Source organism: Ovis aries, chromosome 3 (assembly GCF_016772045.2).
Source record: "Ovis aries strain OAR_USU_Benz2616 breed Rambouillet chromosome 3, ARS-UI_Ramb_v3.0, whole genome shotgun sequence".
In the NCBI taxonomy this organism is placed as follows: domain Eukaryota; kingdom Metazoa; phylum Chordata; class Mammalia; order Artiodactyla; family Bovidae; genus Ovis; species Ovis aries.
Window position 1 is genome coordinate 205,117,204 of NC_056056.1, and position 17,809 is coordinate 205,135,012.

Below are 17,809 nucleotides of genomic sequence, written 5' to 3' on the forward strand. Positions count from 1 at the left end.
CTTTTTCTAGTAACACATTTTCATCTGATTTGGAAATCAAGGTAATTCTAGTTGTAGTGAAAAAAATAGCAACAACTTCTTTCCCCCCTATAGTTTAGAAAACTTTGTATAATTTATAATGAAAGTCCTTGAAAGTTAATTTCTCTCTCCTATAAAACTATTTAACATTTGTGCTATCCATACAGAAAATTTAAAATCACATATTGATTTCATAAAAATAGCTATAGCTTTATCAAATTTTGCAGAGCTTACTTTTTCCTATGTTAATTTTATCTCACACATTTTGTACATAGCAAATAGTTACACTGTCTATGTAACTGCTCTATTAACTAAAAATTATCTCCTGATAATTATTTCTTATTTATTGAATAGACTGTGGATTTATTGGTTGAAGTTCTGTTTTTACAAGCACATGTTCAGTGAGACAACAGACTGGTTCCAAATTGGGAAATAAGTATGTCAATACTGTACATTGTCACCGTGCTTATTTAATTTATATGCAGAATACATCATGAGAAATACTAGACTGGATGAAGCACAAGCTGGAATCAAGATTGCCAGGAGAAATATCAATAACCTCAGATATGCAGAAGACACCATATTTATGGCAGAAAGTGAAGAAGAACCGAAAAAGTTGGCTTAAAACTCAACATTTAGAAAAGTAAGATCATGGCATCCAGTCCTATCACTTCATGGCAGATAGATGGGGAAACAATGAAAACAGTGACAGACTTTACATGTTTGGGCTCCAAAATCACTGCAGATGGTGACTGCAGCAATGAAATTAAAAGACGGGTTGCTCCAGAAGAAAAGCTATGACCAAGCTAGACAGCATATTAAAAAGCAGAGACATTACTTCACCAACAAAGGCCTGTATAGTCGAGGCTATGGTTTTTTCAATAGTCATGTATGGATGTGAGAGTTGGACTATGAAGAAAGCTGAGCACTGAAGAATTAATGCTTTCGAATAAGTCCCTTGGACTGCAAGGAGATCCAATCAGTCCATTCAAAAGGAAATAAGTCCTGAATATCCATTGAAAGGACTGATACTGAAGCTAAAACTCCAACACTTTGGCCACCTGATGTGAAGAACTGACTCATTGGAAAAGAATCTGATGCTGTGAAAGATGGAAGGCCAAAGAATTGGGTGGCAGACAATGAGATGGTCAATAGCATCATCAACTCAATTGACATGAATTTAAGCAAACTTGGGGGATAGTGGAGGACAGAAGAGAGTGGTGTGCTGCAGTTCATGGGGTTGCAAAGAGTCAGACACAAGTTAGGGACTGAACACCACTAACAACATGTACACACATATGTATATATACACATACGTGTTTAGGTATATATACTTATATATGTATGTATGCATTAATAGTTATATATGAAAGTTATCTCTCTGTGGTTTCAGTTTATACGATACAGCACAATTAAGTCCACTCAAATGAAATGATTAAGAAGTTTTATTTTTTCTCCTTTTTTCTTCCACCCACTATTTGCAACCATATTTTATAACAAATTATTTACTTTTGGAAAAAATTCAGGAAGTGATTCTGTTATCCCATCATTTGTTTCTTAAAACTCTGGCTATTTGTTATCACTGAATTTACAATTTTTAAGTCATAAAATAATGTTAGAACCTAACATTTATTCCATCAAAAAGGGAAATGTTCTGTGCAATGAGAGGCGGAAGTACTGTGGTTTGTGCGGTGCTTTTTCAACAGAAAGATGAGATTAGAAAAACACCTATCATATCCTTCTTCAGGGATCAAAATTGACTGGAAATCACTAGTGTCATTTCTAAATGGGGAACTCAGGATATGTCCTTTTTTTTTTTCAGGAGGCTCTTATCCACAAGAATTAGGATCTTCTTTCTCTGATCAGGTGTGTATCTGTGTGTGTGTCTCTGTGTGTTTCCAACAGCTAGTGCTCAAGATATAAGAACTCTTGAGGTTTTAACCTCAAGAAAGTTTCTAAAAATATTTATGCTGTAAGGTAATTCTAGTTGTTCCTTAAGTGTTTGAATTGACTTACTGAAGGCAAGGATACTTATTACTTCTGGGGTATATTCTTTTTCACTTTATTTAACGGTGGACAAGTAGGATATACTTATTGAAGAATCAGAAGTTATGATGTTGTTATAAGATTAAGTCTTCAAATAAAGCTAAAAAAATAAATCTTTACTTTTGGGACTAGAGAACTGAATTTCAATTTAAAATTTCACACACGAGTTTTCTACTCTTGTGCAAGTCACTTACTCTATGTGACTTATAACATTACTTGCAAAAAGGAAACAAATTATTTTCATTGTTTCCAACAATCATGATAAAATATAAAACAACTTTAAAAAAATCTAAGCATTATGCATATTTATTCAACACATTTTGTTTGAGAGCTATGCTAGACAATGTTAAGATATTAATATATAAACAAATGTGAGATTCGTTTTGTTAATAATGATGATGGTGATAACTTGTAAGTGATGGCAATGATATGGACAGAAGCTCAAAAAAAGCATACTAGGAAAAATCATTCAATAAAAGTTTATATATCCTACCCAGATTTACCTTGCAAAGAATGCAGTTATTGCTGTAGCCTAGTGTAGGTGAATTAAAAGCAACTATTACAGTTTTTAACAGTTTGAAATGATTTTTTTTTTATTTTCTATTAAGGGAAAATTTAAAGGCTAATGTTACTTGATTTTATATGAATTCTCACTTCCATTCTTCCCTTTTTTTTTAATATCTGCATGCATGAACCTTTTCTATATTCTCACTTTTCTAATGTAAATATATCAACTTACCACAAGGAGAGAAAACTAGAAAAAAAATCCCATTTTTATTTTATTCAGGAACCTTTTCTAAATAATGAAGACTCTGAATTCATCTTTGATGTAGATAAGCAGTCATAATTATACAGTGAGATTGGTCTGAGATAGGTGGGCTCATCATGGTATAGGTACGTACCTTCTGTATAAATGGAGTTTACTCTTTCTGTATAATTTTAAAATAACCAGAATTTGATACAAACATACAAGTCACAGAAAAGCAATTTACTTTGAATCACTTATGTTCATATTATATTTTAAATCAAGGCTTCAAAAACTTGAAAGATTTTTTCCCGCTTCATTAAGTAACAAAGTAATGTATCTCAGAATCTGAGGCAGCCTAAAATAATAACAGCTTTAGGATTTGGAGTTAGAATAGAATTTTAATCAAGCTTTTACCAGTCTCTAGTTTTGAGATCTGGGACACTCCACAGCCTCTATGGACTTAAGTTTCCTTTTCTAGTAAATAGAGATTTTTTTTTTTTAAATGTCATATTTACCTTAGTGGATCTCTATGATAGTCAACTCAAGTGACATAAATTTGAAAATGCTTCTTAAACTAAAAGTATTATAAATTACTTATAAGTGGTAGTATAATATTAAGTAAGCAGTATGACTTTGGCCACCTCTAAGATTTAATTTCTTCAACCATAAAATACTCTTACTTCATTCACACATTTAATAACAAAGTTTGCTACGTTGCATATTATGTGAAAGTCTTTGTCATTCATTCGTGTCTGACTCTTTGTGATCCTATGGACTGTAGCCCACCAGAATCCTCTGTCCATGGAGTTCTCCAGGCAGGTTGCCATTTTCTTCTCCAGGGGGTCTTTCTGACCCAGGGATCAAACCCAGGTCTCCCTCATTGCAGGCAGATTCTTTACCATTTGAGAAAATAACGTTTTAGTTTAATTTTAGGTATAAAAGGTAACTCATATTAACATCTAATTTATAAAGAGGCTTTTATATATTCAGTAATGATTACGATTCAAAAAGAAAGAAAAAATGATTTTTCACTTGCTTTGTTCAGAGGCAAGAGTCTTTGCTTATCTTTATCCCCAAATTTTAGAGCCTATTTTATTCTTTGTAAGTCCTTCACTATAAAGAATATTAGATACACTAGTATATACTCTTTACTACCTGATTTACATTATTGACACTAGATGTATATTATTTACTTTCACCTTTTAAATGATCCCACACCAGACTGTGTTAATATTTTTTGTCTCCCTTCATCCAAACCCCTCCCCTTTTCTTTCTCTTTCTTTCTTCTTGCAATTTGTGAAGTTATTAACTTAGTAAATGTGGCTCTGTGAATCAAACAAATGTCTGACTCCAGTCTTTTTCATGATACACTGTCTTTATTTTAATGTTATATTTCATTACAACACATTAGTACTTTAATAGTATATAGGATCTTATTAGAGATATTTTGCCATAGTATAAATATATTTTTGTTTATATCAGTTCAGTTCAGTTCAGCTGCTCAGTTGGGTCCAACTCTTTGCAACCCCATGGACTGCAGCACGCCAGGCCTCCCTGTCTATCACCAACTCCCAGAGTTTACTCAAACTCATGCCCATTGAGTTGGTGATGCCATCCAACCATCTCATCCTCTGTTGTCCCCTTCTCCTCCCAACTTCAATCTTTCCCAGCATCAGGGTCTTTGCAAATGAGTCAGCTATTCGCATCAGGTGGCCAAAGTATTGGAATTTCAGTTTCAGCATCAGTCCTTCCAGTGAATATGCAGGACTGATTTCCTCTAGGATGGACTGGTTGGATCTCCTTGCAGTCCAAGGGACTCTCAAGAGTCCTCTCCAACACCATAGTTCAAACTCCTCTCCAACACCATAGTTCAAAAGCATCAATTCTTTGGCCCTCAGCTTTCCTTATAGTCCAACTCTCACATCCATACATGACTACTGGAAAAACCATAGCTTTGACTAGACAGACCTTTGTAGGTTGGTCATAACTTTTCCTCCAAAGAGTAAACATCTTTTAATTTCATGGCTGCAGTCACCATCTGCAGTGATTTTGAAGCCCCTAAAATTAAAGTCTGCCACTGTTTTCACTGCTTCTCCATCTATTTGCCATAAAGTGATGGGACCAGATGCCATGTCTTTTGTTTTCTGAATGTTGAGCTTTAAGTCAACTTTTTCACTCTCCTCTTTCACTTTCATCAGGAAGCTCTTTAGATCTTCTTCACTTTCTGCTATAAGAGTGGTGTTATCTGCATATCTGAAGTTATTGATATTTCTCCAAGCAATCTTGATGCCAGCTTGTGCTTCATTCAGCCCAGCATTTGTTTATATCACAAAGTATAAAAGCCATAAGGTAATACAAAATAAAAGTAATTTGATGTTATGTTTTAAAAAGGATATGAATGGAACTGACAACTTAAATTTTAAACATTTATGAGCTGAGTGGCAGAAAGGCCATGACATACTGGCTTGGACTGTTTTTCTCCAGAGATGAGTGAATCTCATACTTATGCCAGTGAACAAGTAAAGTCTCGTGCTTCTAGACAATGGCAAAAGAGAAAATGTGAATTAACCACAAGCCAACGTGGAGAAAACCGTAAGTCCTATGTTCCATTTGTCTCTCAGTGTACTGAGGTGAACCTTAGAAATTGTGACTAAATTGATGATAAGCATTCAGTTTACTTTACCTTCATGAAGAAAGCAGAAATGAGATTCTCTTTCATATGCTATATGATCTTCCCTGGTAGCTCATATCCTATTGGAATATATAATAAAATTTAGCAGAAACTGTTGTGTTTAGAATCATTTCATGCCCTAAAAATGATGAAATCATCATGATAATGAAGACAGTAATTTATAAGGGATTGCTGAACAACTAGACTTGTGTGTGTGTGTGTTCAGGTACTCTTTGCAACCCCATGGACTGTAGTCTGCCAGGAACCTCTGTCCATGGAATTTTCTAGGGAAGAATACTGGAGTGGGTTGCTCCAGGGATCCAGAGGATCTTCCTCAGCCAGGGATCAAACCTGAGTCTCCTGCATTGGCAGACAGATTCTTTATCACTGAGTCACCTAGGAAGCCATGAAAAACTAGCCTTAAGGAGAAGTAAATAGAAATGGAAAACAGAAGGGAAATATCAAATTTCCTTCAGTTCAGTCCTTAAACACTATGGAGGAGATGACTTGACTGCTATTCACAGAAATGTTTCTGGGTGGTGAAGAAGGTATGCTCTCTTAACCAATCCAGAATATGGTGAAAAATAAAGCCTGAGATAGCTTACACAAAAGGAAAAACAGCAGGTTACTCTCACCTATAAATTTTGATTAAATGTTAAAAATAGGTTATCAAATAACATCATTTTACAATGATTAATTATAGGAATGAAACTGTGCACTATGTAATAATCAAAGTGGAAAGATTGTATGATAGTATACATAATGCTGAAAAGGTTTCAGATAAAAATAGATATGAATTCTTAATTAAAAAAACTTAATTTTAGAAACCTCTAAAATATAAGTACTGTCTTTAATATATTTTTTTCGAAAGCTACGATTATGCTTATGGCTAAATGGCAGCAGCATTTTCATTGTAGTTAGAAAAAGAGAAGAATTTTCATTATGATTACTGTTGAGTAATATTGATTGTTTTGCCAGTGCTAACATGAATTAACAGGAAAAGGAAGAGGTAAATGATATAAAATTGGAGTTAAAAGGCAAAATTAATATTATTTGAAAAAAATATGTGATTTAAAATATTTTTTAAGGCTTCACCTAAAATATTACAAACAATAAGGGTATCTAGTAAGTGGACTTGATTGAAAATAAGACAAAAATCAATTGCCTTACTAACTACAAAAACAAGGGAAATGTGGTGAAAAGCAAATGCCATATACATAAAGCAAAATATCAGAAAAGAATAGCAGCACACTTTTAAATTGAAAACCCTAGAAATAAACTTACTCCTTTAAAATTGTACTGATGAACATAAAATAAGACGTGTAATAGAACTAGGAACTATTCAAGGATAAAATATAGTTAAAAAATGTAAATTATCTCTCCATATTAAAGGAGAAAGGGATGACAGAGGATGAGATGGTTGGATGGCATCACCAACTGGATGCACTTGAGTTTGAGCAAGCTCCGGGTGTTGGTGATGGACAGGGAAGCCTGGCAAGCCGCATGTAGTCCATGGGATCACAGGCACAACTGAGTGAATGAACTGAACGGAATTTATACATTTAGTGTAATGCTATGGAAAAACCATTGTATCATATTTTTAAACTGACAGGTTCTTGGAAAGCTGCTATTAAAATTCTTAAGGCACATTCGGGGCTTCCCTAGTGGCTCAGACGGTAAAGAATCAGCCTGCTAGTGCGGAAGACCTGGGTTCACTCCCTGGGTTGGGAAGATTTCCTGGAGGAGAGCATGTCTACTCGATCTAGTATTCTTGCCTGGAGAGTCCCCATGGTCAGAGGAGCCTGCTGGGCTACAGTCCATGGGGTCGCAGAGTCTGACAGGACTGAGCGACTAAGCACAAGGCACATGTGAAATGTAATGATAGGGAAAATCATCCGGAAAATGAAATATAATATTATATTGTGTGCACTAACAAATACTCAAGTATTTTACATATTAGAAAAGTTTACATATGTTTAAATGGAAACATAGACTTAAAAGTATAGGAATATGTTTGGGAACGCATGTAAGAATTAAAGATTTTAAAATTTAAAAAATAAAAAAAAAAGTATAGGAATAAATGCAGGTACAAATTAGAATATATTATATGCTAAAGGTAGTGTTTCATATCAATGAGAACACATTGATTTATTGAGCAAATAAGTTAGAAATAGTCAGTGTCCACTTGGAAAATAAATTTTTTATAAGTTCAACTCCTACATAACTTAGTAAACAGGCACGTGCAGACACACACACACACACACACACACACACACACACACACACACACCCCTACCAGATAAACCAAATACAAAAGGAAACCACAAGATATCACAAAGGAACATGGGCATAACATATTTTATGAATAATGAAGGCACTTTTATTCATATCAGAAAAAGCATAAGCCATAAAGAAATGTTTGATTAAGTCAACCATTATCCATTTTGACATCCCAAAAGTATCATACATAAAGTTAAAACAAATGGTATCTGGGACATGTATTTGCAAAGCATGTGGCATGAAGTGAACTAATAATTTTAACCTGAAAAGAAAGAGACCAGACATAGACATCTCAGAGAAATTTTTTAAAAAAAAGCATTGTTTAACCTCATGAAAAAATGTTTAATCTTATTCATAACAGGAAAAGGAAAGTTAGATTTTAAAAATAATATTTTGTATCAGATATATATATACTTAAAATGTAGAGAAATAGAAATATTTGGTGTGAAGAAAAGTGTGAGGAAACAGGCTTTTGAATTTATTTTTGGTGCTACATAAATTGGTGTGACTTCTTTGGACTGAAACTTTCAATCATTACAAAAATTGAAAAAGCATGTGCCCTTTGATTAATTTCTCCTAGGCAAGTACTCAAAAAACATGCACAGATATGTGTGAAATATTACTCATATCGTTATATCTAAAAGCAAAAACTAATAAATCATTTAGGTGTGTACTGGAAAAAATAAACATCTGCCAATAATTAGATTTTGCCTGTATACTGATGAAACACAATGCAAGAAGCTAATTTTTAAAAAAACGACAAATTTTTAAGACATAATATGGAGTAATCACCAGGATATTTTTTTAATGTTCCCAGCATATTTTGTGTACTTCCTTGAACATGTGTTTTTAAAAGAAAGTTGAAGGAAACTGTCTGCATTTCTTATTACATCTGTGTGAAAATTTTTAAATTTTTAAAATGATAACTGAGATTTATTCTAATGGAAGAAGGGGATTAGGGAACTTGAAGAAAGGAGTAAGAATGGATATTACATTTTTATACCCTTATTTTTAAATAATTTACAAAATACTTGTTTTACCTTTCCTGAGAAAAATAATCACAGAGAACTGATATCAACCCTCCCCCCTCAATTAAAAACACTTCTAATATTTAAGTTAAACGGAAAGATAACAGAACCTTTTCTCATATTTCTCACTCTTGTTTTTGTCTTTGACAGCATCTCCATTTGTCCTTGCCAGATCCATTGCTATAGCCATGGGGATTCGTTTCATTGGAATGGTAATAATATGCAGTGCCATGATCATAACTTGTAAGTGATAATAGAAAAAATAATTAGCAGCAATATTTATCTAACCATTGTAATGCATTAATTTGACTAGTATTCAGAGGCACAGAAATATAAACTAGTAATATTGAGTATATTTTTTATTGAGCTTATACTTTTGCTTAGACTATCATTACTAACAATATAAACTCTTTCAATAACTATGATTATTTTAATAGCATTATTCAACCAAGAAGCTCCAATTTCTTTGAAAGGTAAGTGAAAATTTTCTGATATTTTGGTGCACAAACTGCATGCATCTATACATGGGTATAGGGACACATCTAATGGCATGAACAAGAAAGTGAATACGAAAATGATTAATTCTTCTCCATAATTCACTGTAGATATATTTATTTAAAATGAGGAGGTACTTGTGAAAAGTAAAAGACATCTTTTCAGCATCCCTCCCTGTATAAATCTGTAGAGATATGTCCTTGGGCAGGATCATAATGAGTTAATTAACTTGAATTTTAGAGTTGAAATAAAAAAGGTATTTAACCTGTCCAGATAAAATCTGCTCTTATGTTCAGACCGGCTTCTTTACCCAGGTGGCACTAGTGGTAAAGAACCCAACTGCCAATGCAGGAGACATAAGAGAGATGCAGGTTAGATCCCTGGGGTGGGAAGATCCCTGGAGGAGGGCATGGCAACTCACTCCAGTATTCTTGCCTAGAGAATCCCATGGAAAGAGGAGCCTGGCGGGCTACAGTCCATGGAGTCACAAAGAGTCAGACACAACTAAAGAAACAGCATGCGCACACACATAATGTTCAGACATGCAGAATTAACAATGTATTCTACCTTTCTAGAAAATTACTGTGGTCCATGTCCTAAAAACTGGATATGTTATAGAAATAACTGCTACCAATTTTTTAACGAGAGCAAAAACTGGTACCAGAGCCAAGCTTCTTGTATGTCTCAAAATTCCAGTCTCCTGAAGATATACAACAAAGATGACCAGGTTGAGTATTTGTTTTAATTTCCCTTTCTATATTTAGTCTTAACATATGAACTGACTCACTGGAATATGAACCTGAAACACAAGAGAGGCACTAAGACTCAGAAATAACAAACCCAAATCTTTCTGCATTAGAAATAAGAAAGCACAGAAATTTCAGGTATTTTGTATGTGATGTTTAAGTCAGAATTATGCTAGTGGAGAGAATGCATTCCCCCAAGTGTTGGGGGAAATGGTTAAATGACTATGACCTTGCGTTTATGAAATTCTGAACTCTGATTTTATTTGGGGTTTCAAACAGGATTTCTTTAAATTGGTGAAGTCGTATCATTGGATGGGACTAGTACAAGTTTCCACAAATGGTTCCTGGCAGTGGGAAGATGGCTCCATTCTCTTGCCCAACCTGTAAGTTTCCTTACCAATTGGAAGGAAATGTAATATTGTATTTCATGTAATATTGCAACAAGGACTACCTATCTTCTGACTTCATTATATACTTGGAATTTGAAGCCCCCTGTACATCTTAGAATTGATCTGGGATGGCCTCATTTCTGTGTTGCCCAAGGTTTTACTTTTAACAAAAAAAGATTTTACTCTCTGGAAATCATCTCATTTCAATTTTTTTCAGGCTGCAAGTGCAAAATTTCATTTTTGCTAAAAGCAAAACAACTAGCACACCCAAGTTCTGTTTCTGAATATTATTATTTGTTGAGTGTGACTCGGTTTCCAGGAACTATGCAGAAATAACTATAGAGATTAATAAGGCTTAGAGTCTTCAAAAGCTTCACACTTCAGAGATATAGATATAAATGAATAAGTGTAATCCAGTGTAATCAGTACCCTCGTGAAATGTGATGAGAGTAGGTTGGGAAAGCAAACACAGAAACTGAAGAAGCATATGAAAAGAAGGGAGAAAAATTGAGGCTTTAATGTACATAGATTGAGACCAACTAAGATCAGTTACTAAAAAAAATCTTGATTTTTTCCCCTACAATGGCTAGTTTTTGCTATATTAACAAAGTTTGTTCTTTTGTCTTTTTAAATACATATACTATCAAACCTTGTATTTTACATTTTCTCAATTTCACACTGATGTAGAATCATTACTCTTTCTTCAACTTTCAATTTCCTGCTGGTTCCTAGTAGAAAACAAACCACCATTTGTTACATTAATTATATAACTACAAAATATTCAAGATCCTAGGACAAAATAGATATATACATATAGCAATCTCTACACGGACTACCAGGCTTCCTAGGTAGCACTACTGGTAAAAAATCTGCCTGCCAATACAGGAGACTTAAGAGACTTGGGTTCAGTCCCTGAGTTGGGACGATCCCCAGGAGGAGAACACGGCAACCCACTCCAGTATTCTTGCCTAGAGAATCTCATAGACAGAGGAGCCTGGTGGGCTATAGTTCATGGGTTTGTAAAGAGTCAGAGAGGAATGATATGACTTAGCATGCATGCACACACACTTGGATATGTATATTAGAGGATTTCACAGTTTATTTTTATATTTTTACTGAGAAAAATTGCATATATCTGAAGATGATTGTTTATTTTTACACAAAACGAGACATCTGCCAACTTCTAAATTGAATTCTGAATTCATTTCTAAGTATTTGTTTTAATTTTTTTTCTTTCATTTTGACTCACATATGTAGATGAAAAGATTTCAGACTTTTCAAATTGACAAATTTTTAATGTACAAAAAATAGTGACAAAATTTATAATAGAATGCAATTTTTACTGTTATTATCTTAGTTGGCCATATTTTGCATATCTATGAATTAAGAAAGAACACACATGGTCCTAAAATCTTCTAAAATGATATTATTTCAGTGTCTATATTTAAATATTATTTCATGTTTGTATTTCTACATTAATAAAGCTGTGAATATAATTTGTCCTTGTCTCTAATCTAGACTAACAGTGGTTGAAATGCAGAATGGAACCTGTGCAGTCTATGGCTCAAGTTTTAAAGCTTATACAGAAAATTGCTTAACTCCAAACACATACATCTGCATGCAGAGAACTGTGTAAAAGCTTATAGTTAATAAAATATGAAGTATTCAAAGACTCAAAAGCCATTCGCCATACACTTCTTGAAGAAAACTTCAGAAGAAACTTCTATATAGTTACTGAATTTTTCCATGTATAGCACATAAAAAATTTTTGCAGGGAATAAAAACTAATAGATAAAAACAAAAAGGTACACATATACAATGGAGTAATACTCAGCTATAAAAAAGAACAAAACAATACCATTTGTTGGGCCTAGATGGGCCTAGAGATTGTTATACTGAATGAAGACAGAGAAAGAAAATTATTGTATGAAATAGCTTATTTTGGAATGTAAATAATAAATGACATAAATGAACTTATCTACAAACTAGAAACAGAATTACAGACCTAGAAAATGAATTTATGGTTACCTGGGAGTGGAAGGATACTTAACGGAGCTTGGGATTAACATGTACACACTGCTATATTTAGAATAAATAACCAACAAGAATCTACTGGTTGAAAAAATGGAAAGGGGACAAGAGAATGATATAGATGAGATGTGATTGGCCATGTGTTGATAATTTTTCAAGCTAATTGGTGACTCCATGGGGATTTATTACACTATTTATTCCAGTTTTGTGTATGTTTGAAATTTTCCATAATAAAAAGGGTTTTTAAATTTGTTTTTAAAATTAAAGCTTGATGGAGGGTATATGAGATTTCATTTAATTTTCTATATTTGAAATTTTCAAAGTGAAAGTTGAAAAATCAATAAATACACCCTCAAATCTTCAAAATTCCTCTATGAATTTAATAAAGCATATGACATGTTTGGCAGAAGTTGAATTATTCCTTGCAATAAGAATATGGCACTAATTGCTACAAAACTTAGAATATAAACAGTTGAATTTGAAGGAGACTTACAAGGCTTCTAGGGAAAAAGAACTCTATGCCTGAGTTGAAACCTGTAGAATGGCTATAAGCTGTCTGGGAAAATCATTTAGGGTACCAGAATTCTTGGCAAATGAAATGCTACATGCAAACATGTAGCTGTTAGAAGAGTCTGTGACTAGGGAAAGCTGGTTTGGTGGAAGCAGAATGATAGAGAACACGAGGAACATAAGATGTGGTGGAGAGAGAAGCAGAGTAATAACTAGTAATAACTTTTAATTTTATTCTCTATTCTCAGGGCAATTACTCTTTGTGTGTTTTATGAAGGGCATTAAGAAGTGGGCTGAACAGCATTTTAGGTGGAAATTAATATAAAATACCATGGGGAAAACTATTTATTTTCTACATAGCCAATCAAGGGCTGAGGAATGTCTTAGATCAACTTAAGTTTTTAAATCATTGCCTGAATTTGTATAATAGGCACCACCCAGAATTAAGGAAATGGCAACCCACTCCAGTATTCTTGCCTGGAGAATCCCGTGGGCAAAGGAGCCTGGCTAGCTACAGTCCATGGGGTCGCAAGAGTCAGACACGACTTAGTGACTAAGCCACCACCAACATTCAGGCATGTTTGCATTAAGATTTTATTAAAATTTTAAGTCATAAAAAGCATACAAAAAAGCACATATGTTAGCTTTGGAGAAATTAAGAAATTTAAATTGGGCTACTGAAACTAACAACAAAGAAGTTTTATGATATAGTGTATACAGTTTAGAGAAAGCACTGCTAAATGAACAATGGTAAAAACACTGTGGAAACTTAGAATTTAGTGAAAATGAAAACCCTAAGAGTAAAGCAACCACAGAAACTAGCTTTCATTCTGAGGGTTTTTAATAATCTTGGGGAACCTTAGTTTCTGTTTTAATGGTTGTGAAACAAGCCATAAAGTTCAGGGGCCACCTAACTAAAGGATTAAATACAAGTTTTCTTTCTAAACCTGGGACCTCCAAAGGCTGCAATCTCATATTGTTGCTGTTGTTTAGTCAATAAATCATTTCCAACTCTTTTGCAACCCATGGACTATAGCCTGCCATGCTCCTCTGTCCATGGGATTTCCCAAGTAAGAACACTGGAATGGATTGCCATTTTCTTCTCAGGGAGTCTTTCAGACCCAGGATCAAACCCGCGTTTCTTACATCTCCTGCACTGGCAGACAGGTTCTTCACCACGAGCCACCAGGGAAGCCCAATCACATATACTGAATAAGAAATAAAACTTGTATTTCAGGAAATAGTAACAATGACCCTTGCTAGTGAAGCAAATCAGAATATGTCACCCCAAATATGCCTCTTTGATATGAAAACCATTTTGAGCTAAAAATAATTAAGAAGTAACTTGAAATCACTACCTCAAATATATCTGCACCCTATTTTCCTAGCATGGTGATTCAAAAAACCAAGACATGGATACGACCCAAGTGTCTGTCAACCATCAAACAAATGAGGGCATAAAGAAAGTGTGATACATAAACAAGGGAATACTATTCAGGTATAGAGTGGAAGGAAATCTTATCATTTGCAACAACATCAGTGGACCTGGAATAAGCCAGACACAGACAAACACTATATGATCTCAGTTCTACGTGGAATCTAAAAAAGCCAAATTCACAGAAACAAAGAGTTGAATCATGGTTGCCAAGGCTTAGGGGGAGGCAAAATGGGAAGATGTTGGTCACAGGTACAAATTTCCAATTATAAGGTGAATATGAATAAAACAGATAACTAATGAGAAGATATTGTATAGCACAGGGAATTCTACTTAATACACTGTGGTGACCTGAAGGGAAGGAAGTCTAAAAGGAAGGGGATTTATGTATATGTGTGGCTGATTCATTTTACTCTCCAGTAGAGACTAACAACATTGTAAAGCAACTATACTCTAATAAAATTAATTTTAAAAAGTAAAATAGAAAATATATAAGATGAATAAGTTCTGGGGATTTGCTATATAAGTTGGTTGCTAAAAGAGTAAATCTGAAATATTTTCACACCATAACAAAAAAAAATTGGTGATTATATGGAGTGATACATGTGTTAACTAAGCTTATTGTAGTACCATTTCATAATATATGTGTGTAAAGCATCACATTTTACACCTTTAATGTATACAACATTATGTGTCAATTATATCTCAATAAAACCTGTGAGAGAAAAAAAAAAACTGTTGGTGGTTTCCTTTTATCATCTAAACAAAACAAAAAAACAAACGGAAACAGCAAATACAGAAAACAAAGTCTCTTTACTCTTCTTTTTTCCATGTAAAGTCAGGCTATAAACTCTCATTTGACTGGAAACAGACCCTTTTTGCCCACTGACAGCACCAGACAAATCTTAAATCTTATTTTATTACTTTCCTCCCAGATATTTACCTTCCAACAGTTTGCTGCCCTGGGGAGCTTAAAATTGTTTATCTAATATCTCTCTACAGATTTATTGTCCTTTGTGATGCTACATAACCTGCACTTCTGAATCCTCACTTTGAACAACTCTTCCATTTAGGTTTCCCCCAAGTGATGTGCATTGCACGTGTTAGCAAACTTTGCAAATGATGTGCATTGCATGTGTTAGCAAACTTTTTCTCTTGTTAGTCAGTGTTTGATTCAAGAGACCCACGTGAAAACCTAAGGTGGACAGTGGTCAAGTTTTGTCTTCCCTGCACTAGTCTTGACCTCTGATGAAAAGAGAAAGTAAAAATCTCCATTAAGCATTTGTAATCACAAATCAGCCCTCTTTTTTAGTTTATATCCCAAAGCCTGCCTGACAGCGAAGCCCAAGGGTATTGTATTCAAAAATTTATTTAAAGTGTTCACGGAGAATAATGGTCTGCCTACTAACAATACTAATATCTTCCAAAAGAAAGCAGCTTCAATCCACTTATCAAAAAATTTTGAAAAATTATCCTCCAGATTTCTTGGACAAAGACAAATATTTAAGAGGGGAAGTGGGGAATGATCTAAGAGGGGAAGAGAGAGAACAAATATGATAATATTTTAACATAGAAGTAGTCTGGATAAAGGATATATATGTAAGTGTGTGCATATACTTTTTCAGGTTTTTTTGTGTGTGTCAAAATGCAAAGCTAAAAGAAACAAACAAAAAAACCCTGCAGTCATCCTTGAAGTCCCTCTTTCTCTTTCATACCACATCTAATATATCAGTAAATCTGAACACTGCTCATATATACATCAGCCTTCATTTCTTATCACCTTTATTACTATCAGACCTGCTGCTATTGATGAATTGCCAAAAATTGATTTTCCTTAAAGATTTTTATTTTACCTTAATCTTTGAAAGATATTTTTACTGGATATGAAATATTATTTTGGTAGGGTTTTTTTTTTTGTCATTTTCAAAGTGAAATAGCATTAAATTCTGCCTTCCCTTATTTCTGTTAACTGCTTGGATTACTGATGTTCTCTTTCTTTGGCTATTATTGGAATTTTTCTCTTCAACTTTGTTGTCAGCATTTTGACTATAATATGCCTTGTTATGGGCTTCCCTGGTGGCTCAGGGGTAAACAATCAGCCTGCAATGCAGGAGTCCCAAGAAACACAGGTTCCATCCCTGGGCCCAGAAAAATCCCCTGGTGGAGGGCGTTGCAACCACTCCCGTATTCTTGCCTGGAGAATCCCATGGACAGGTTGGTGGGCAGCAGTCCATGGTCACAAAGAGTCAGACATGGCTGAAGAACTTGGCACATGTGCCTTGGTACGGTTTTGCTTTTGTTTATACTGACGTTTTGTTTTGTTGGGACGATGAGGGGCGAGGGGGGTGTTACTGGTTCCGTTCTTTTTCTACTCCTCAAGACTCTGGTTCTATATAAATTTGTCTTGTTGAGTGTGTGACCTATTTTGTTCTTCTATAGACCTGTTTTTCTTTTTCTACTTCATGTTGTCTCTGTGCTTGAGTTTGTGTATTTTTATATTGACCAGTCTTTGAGTTCACCAGTACTTTATTTTCCACTTCAAATTGATATTTAATTTATCCCCTGAGTTTGTTTTTTTTAATTTAATTTATTTATTTTGATTGGAGGCTAATTACTTTACAATATTGTGTTGGTTTTGCCATACATCAACATGAATCTGCTAGTGCTGTACACGTGTTCCCAATCCTGAAACCCCTTCCCACCTCTCCCCATACCATCCCTCTGGTTCATCCCAGTGCACCAGCCCCAAGCATCCTGTATCCTGCATCGAACCTGGACTGGTGATTCATTTCTTATATGATATTATAAATGTTTCAATGCCATTCTCCAAAATCATCCCACCCTCTCCCTCTCCCACAGAGTGCAAAAGACTGTTCTAGTCATCTGTGTCTCTTTTGTTCTCTCGCATACAGGGTTATCGTTAATGGCTTTCTAAATTCCATATATATGTGTTAGTATACTGTATTGGTGTTTTTCTTTCTCGCTTACTTCACTCTGTATAATAGGCTCCAGTTTCATCCACCTCATTAGAACTGATTTAAATGTATTCTTTTTAATGGCTGAGTAATACTCCATTGTGTATATCCCCTGAGTTTTTAATTTCAGATATTACAGCTTTAGAATCTCCATTAGGTTGTTTTTGGAGACAAAAAAAAAATTCTGGTGATGTTCTTAACACATCTTAATTACATCTATTCCTGTCTATTTTTTAAAATAATTTTTAAACACATTTATCATAGTATGGGCTTCCCTTGTGGCTCAGCTGGTAAAGAATCCACTTGCAATGTGGGACCTGGGTTCAATCCCTGGGTTGGGAAGATCCCCTGGAGAAGGGAATGGCTACCCACTCCAGTATTCTGGCCTGGAGAATTCCATGGACTGTACATGACTAAGTGATATGGCTACTGGCTAC

General features: G+C 34.4%; 1 protein-coding gene across 5 annotated transcripts; it reads left to right on the forward strand.

The window, feature by feature from the left end:
- Nucleotides 1-1,762: 1,762 nt before the first annotated feature.
- On the forward strand, nucleotides 1,763-15,132 carry KLRK1 (killer cell lectin like receptor K1). 5 transcript variants are annotated; one of them, XM_042247540.2, is made up of 9 exons: nucleotides 1,763-1,884; nucleotides 2,852-2,958; nucleotides 5,011-5,161; nucleotides 5,297-5,404; nucleotides 8,942-9,034; nucleotides 9,229-9,264; nucleotides 9,862-10,013; nucleotides 10,312-10,415; nucleotides 11,940-15,132. In XM_042247540.2, the coding sequence occupies exons 4-9, from the start codon at nucleotides 5,299-5,301 to the stop codon at nucleotides 12,055-12,057; spliced, it is 609 nt and encodes a 202-aa protein (XP_042103474.1). In that variant the 5' UTR covers nucleotides 1,763-1,884; nucleotides 2,852-2,958; nucleotides 5,011-5,161; nucleotides 5,297-5,298; the 3' UTR covers nucleotides 12,058-15,132. The 5 variants fall into 5 exon arrangements, with proteins under 5 accessions (XP_042103474.1, XP_012030779.3, XP_004006916.3 ...); XM_012175389.4 differs by lacking the exon at nucleotides 5,011-5,161 and having other exon boundaries at nucleotides 5,204-5,404; XM_004006867.5 differs by lacking the exon at nucleotides 2,852-2,958.
- Nucleotides 15,133-17,809: the final 2,677 nt, after the last annotated feature.

Coding starts and splice junctions, on each gene's coding strand:
- KLRK1 (XM_042247540.2), top strand. CDS start 5,299: ATGAGTGAATCTCATACTTATGCCAGTGAACAAGTAAAGTCTCGTGCT. Junction 5,405..8,941: donor AAGCCAACGTGGAGAAAACC/GTAAGTCCTATG, acceptor TGTCTTTGACAG/CATCTCCATTTGTCCTTGCC. Junction 9,035..9,228: donor CAGTGCCATGATCATAACTT/GTAAGTGATAAT, acceptor TTATTTTAATAG/CATTATTCAACCAAGAAGCT.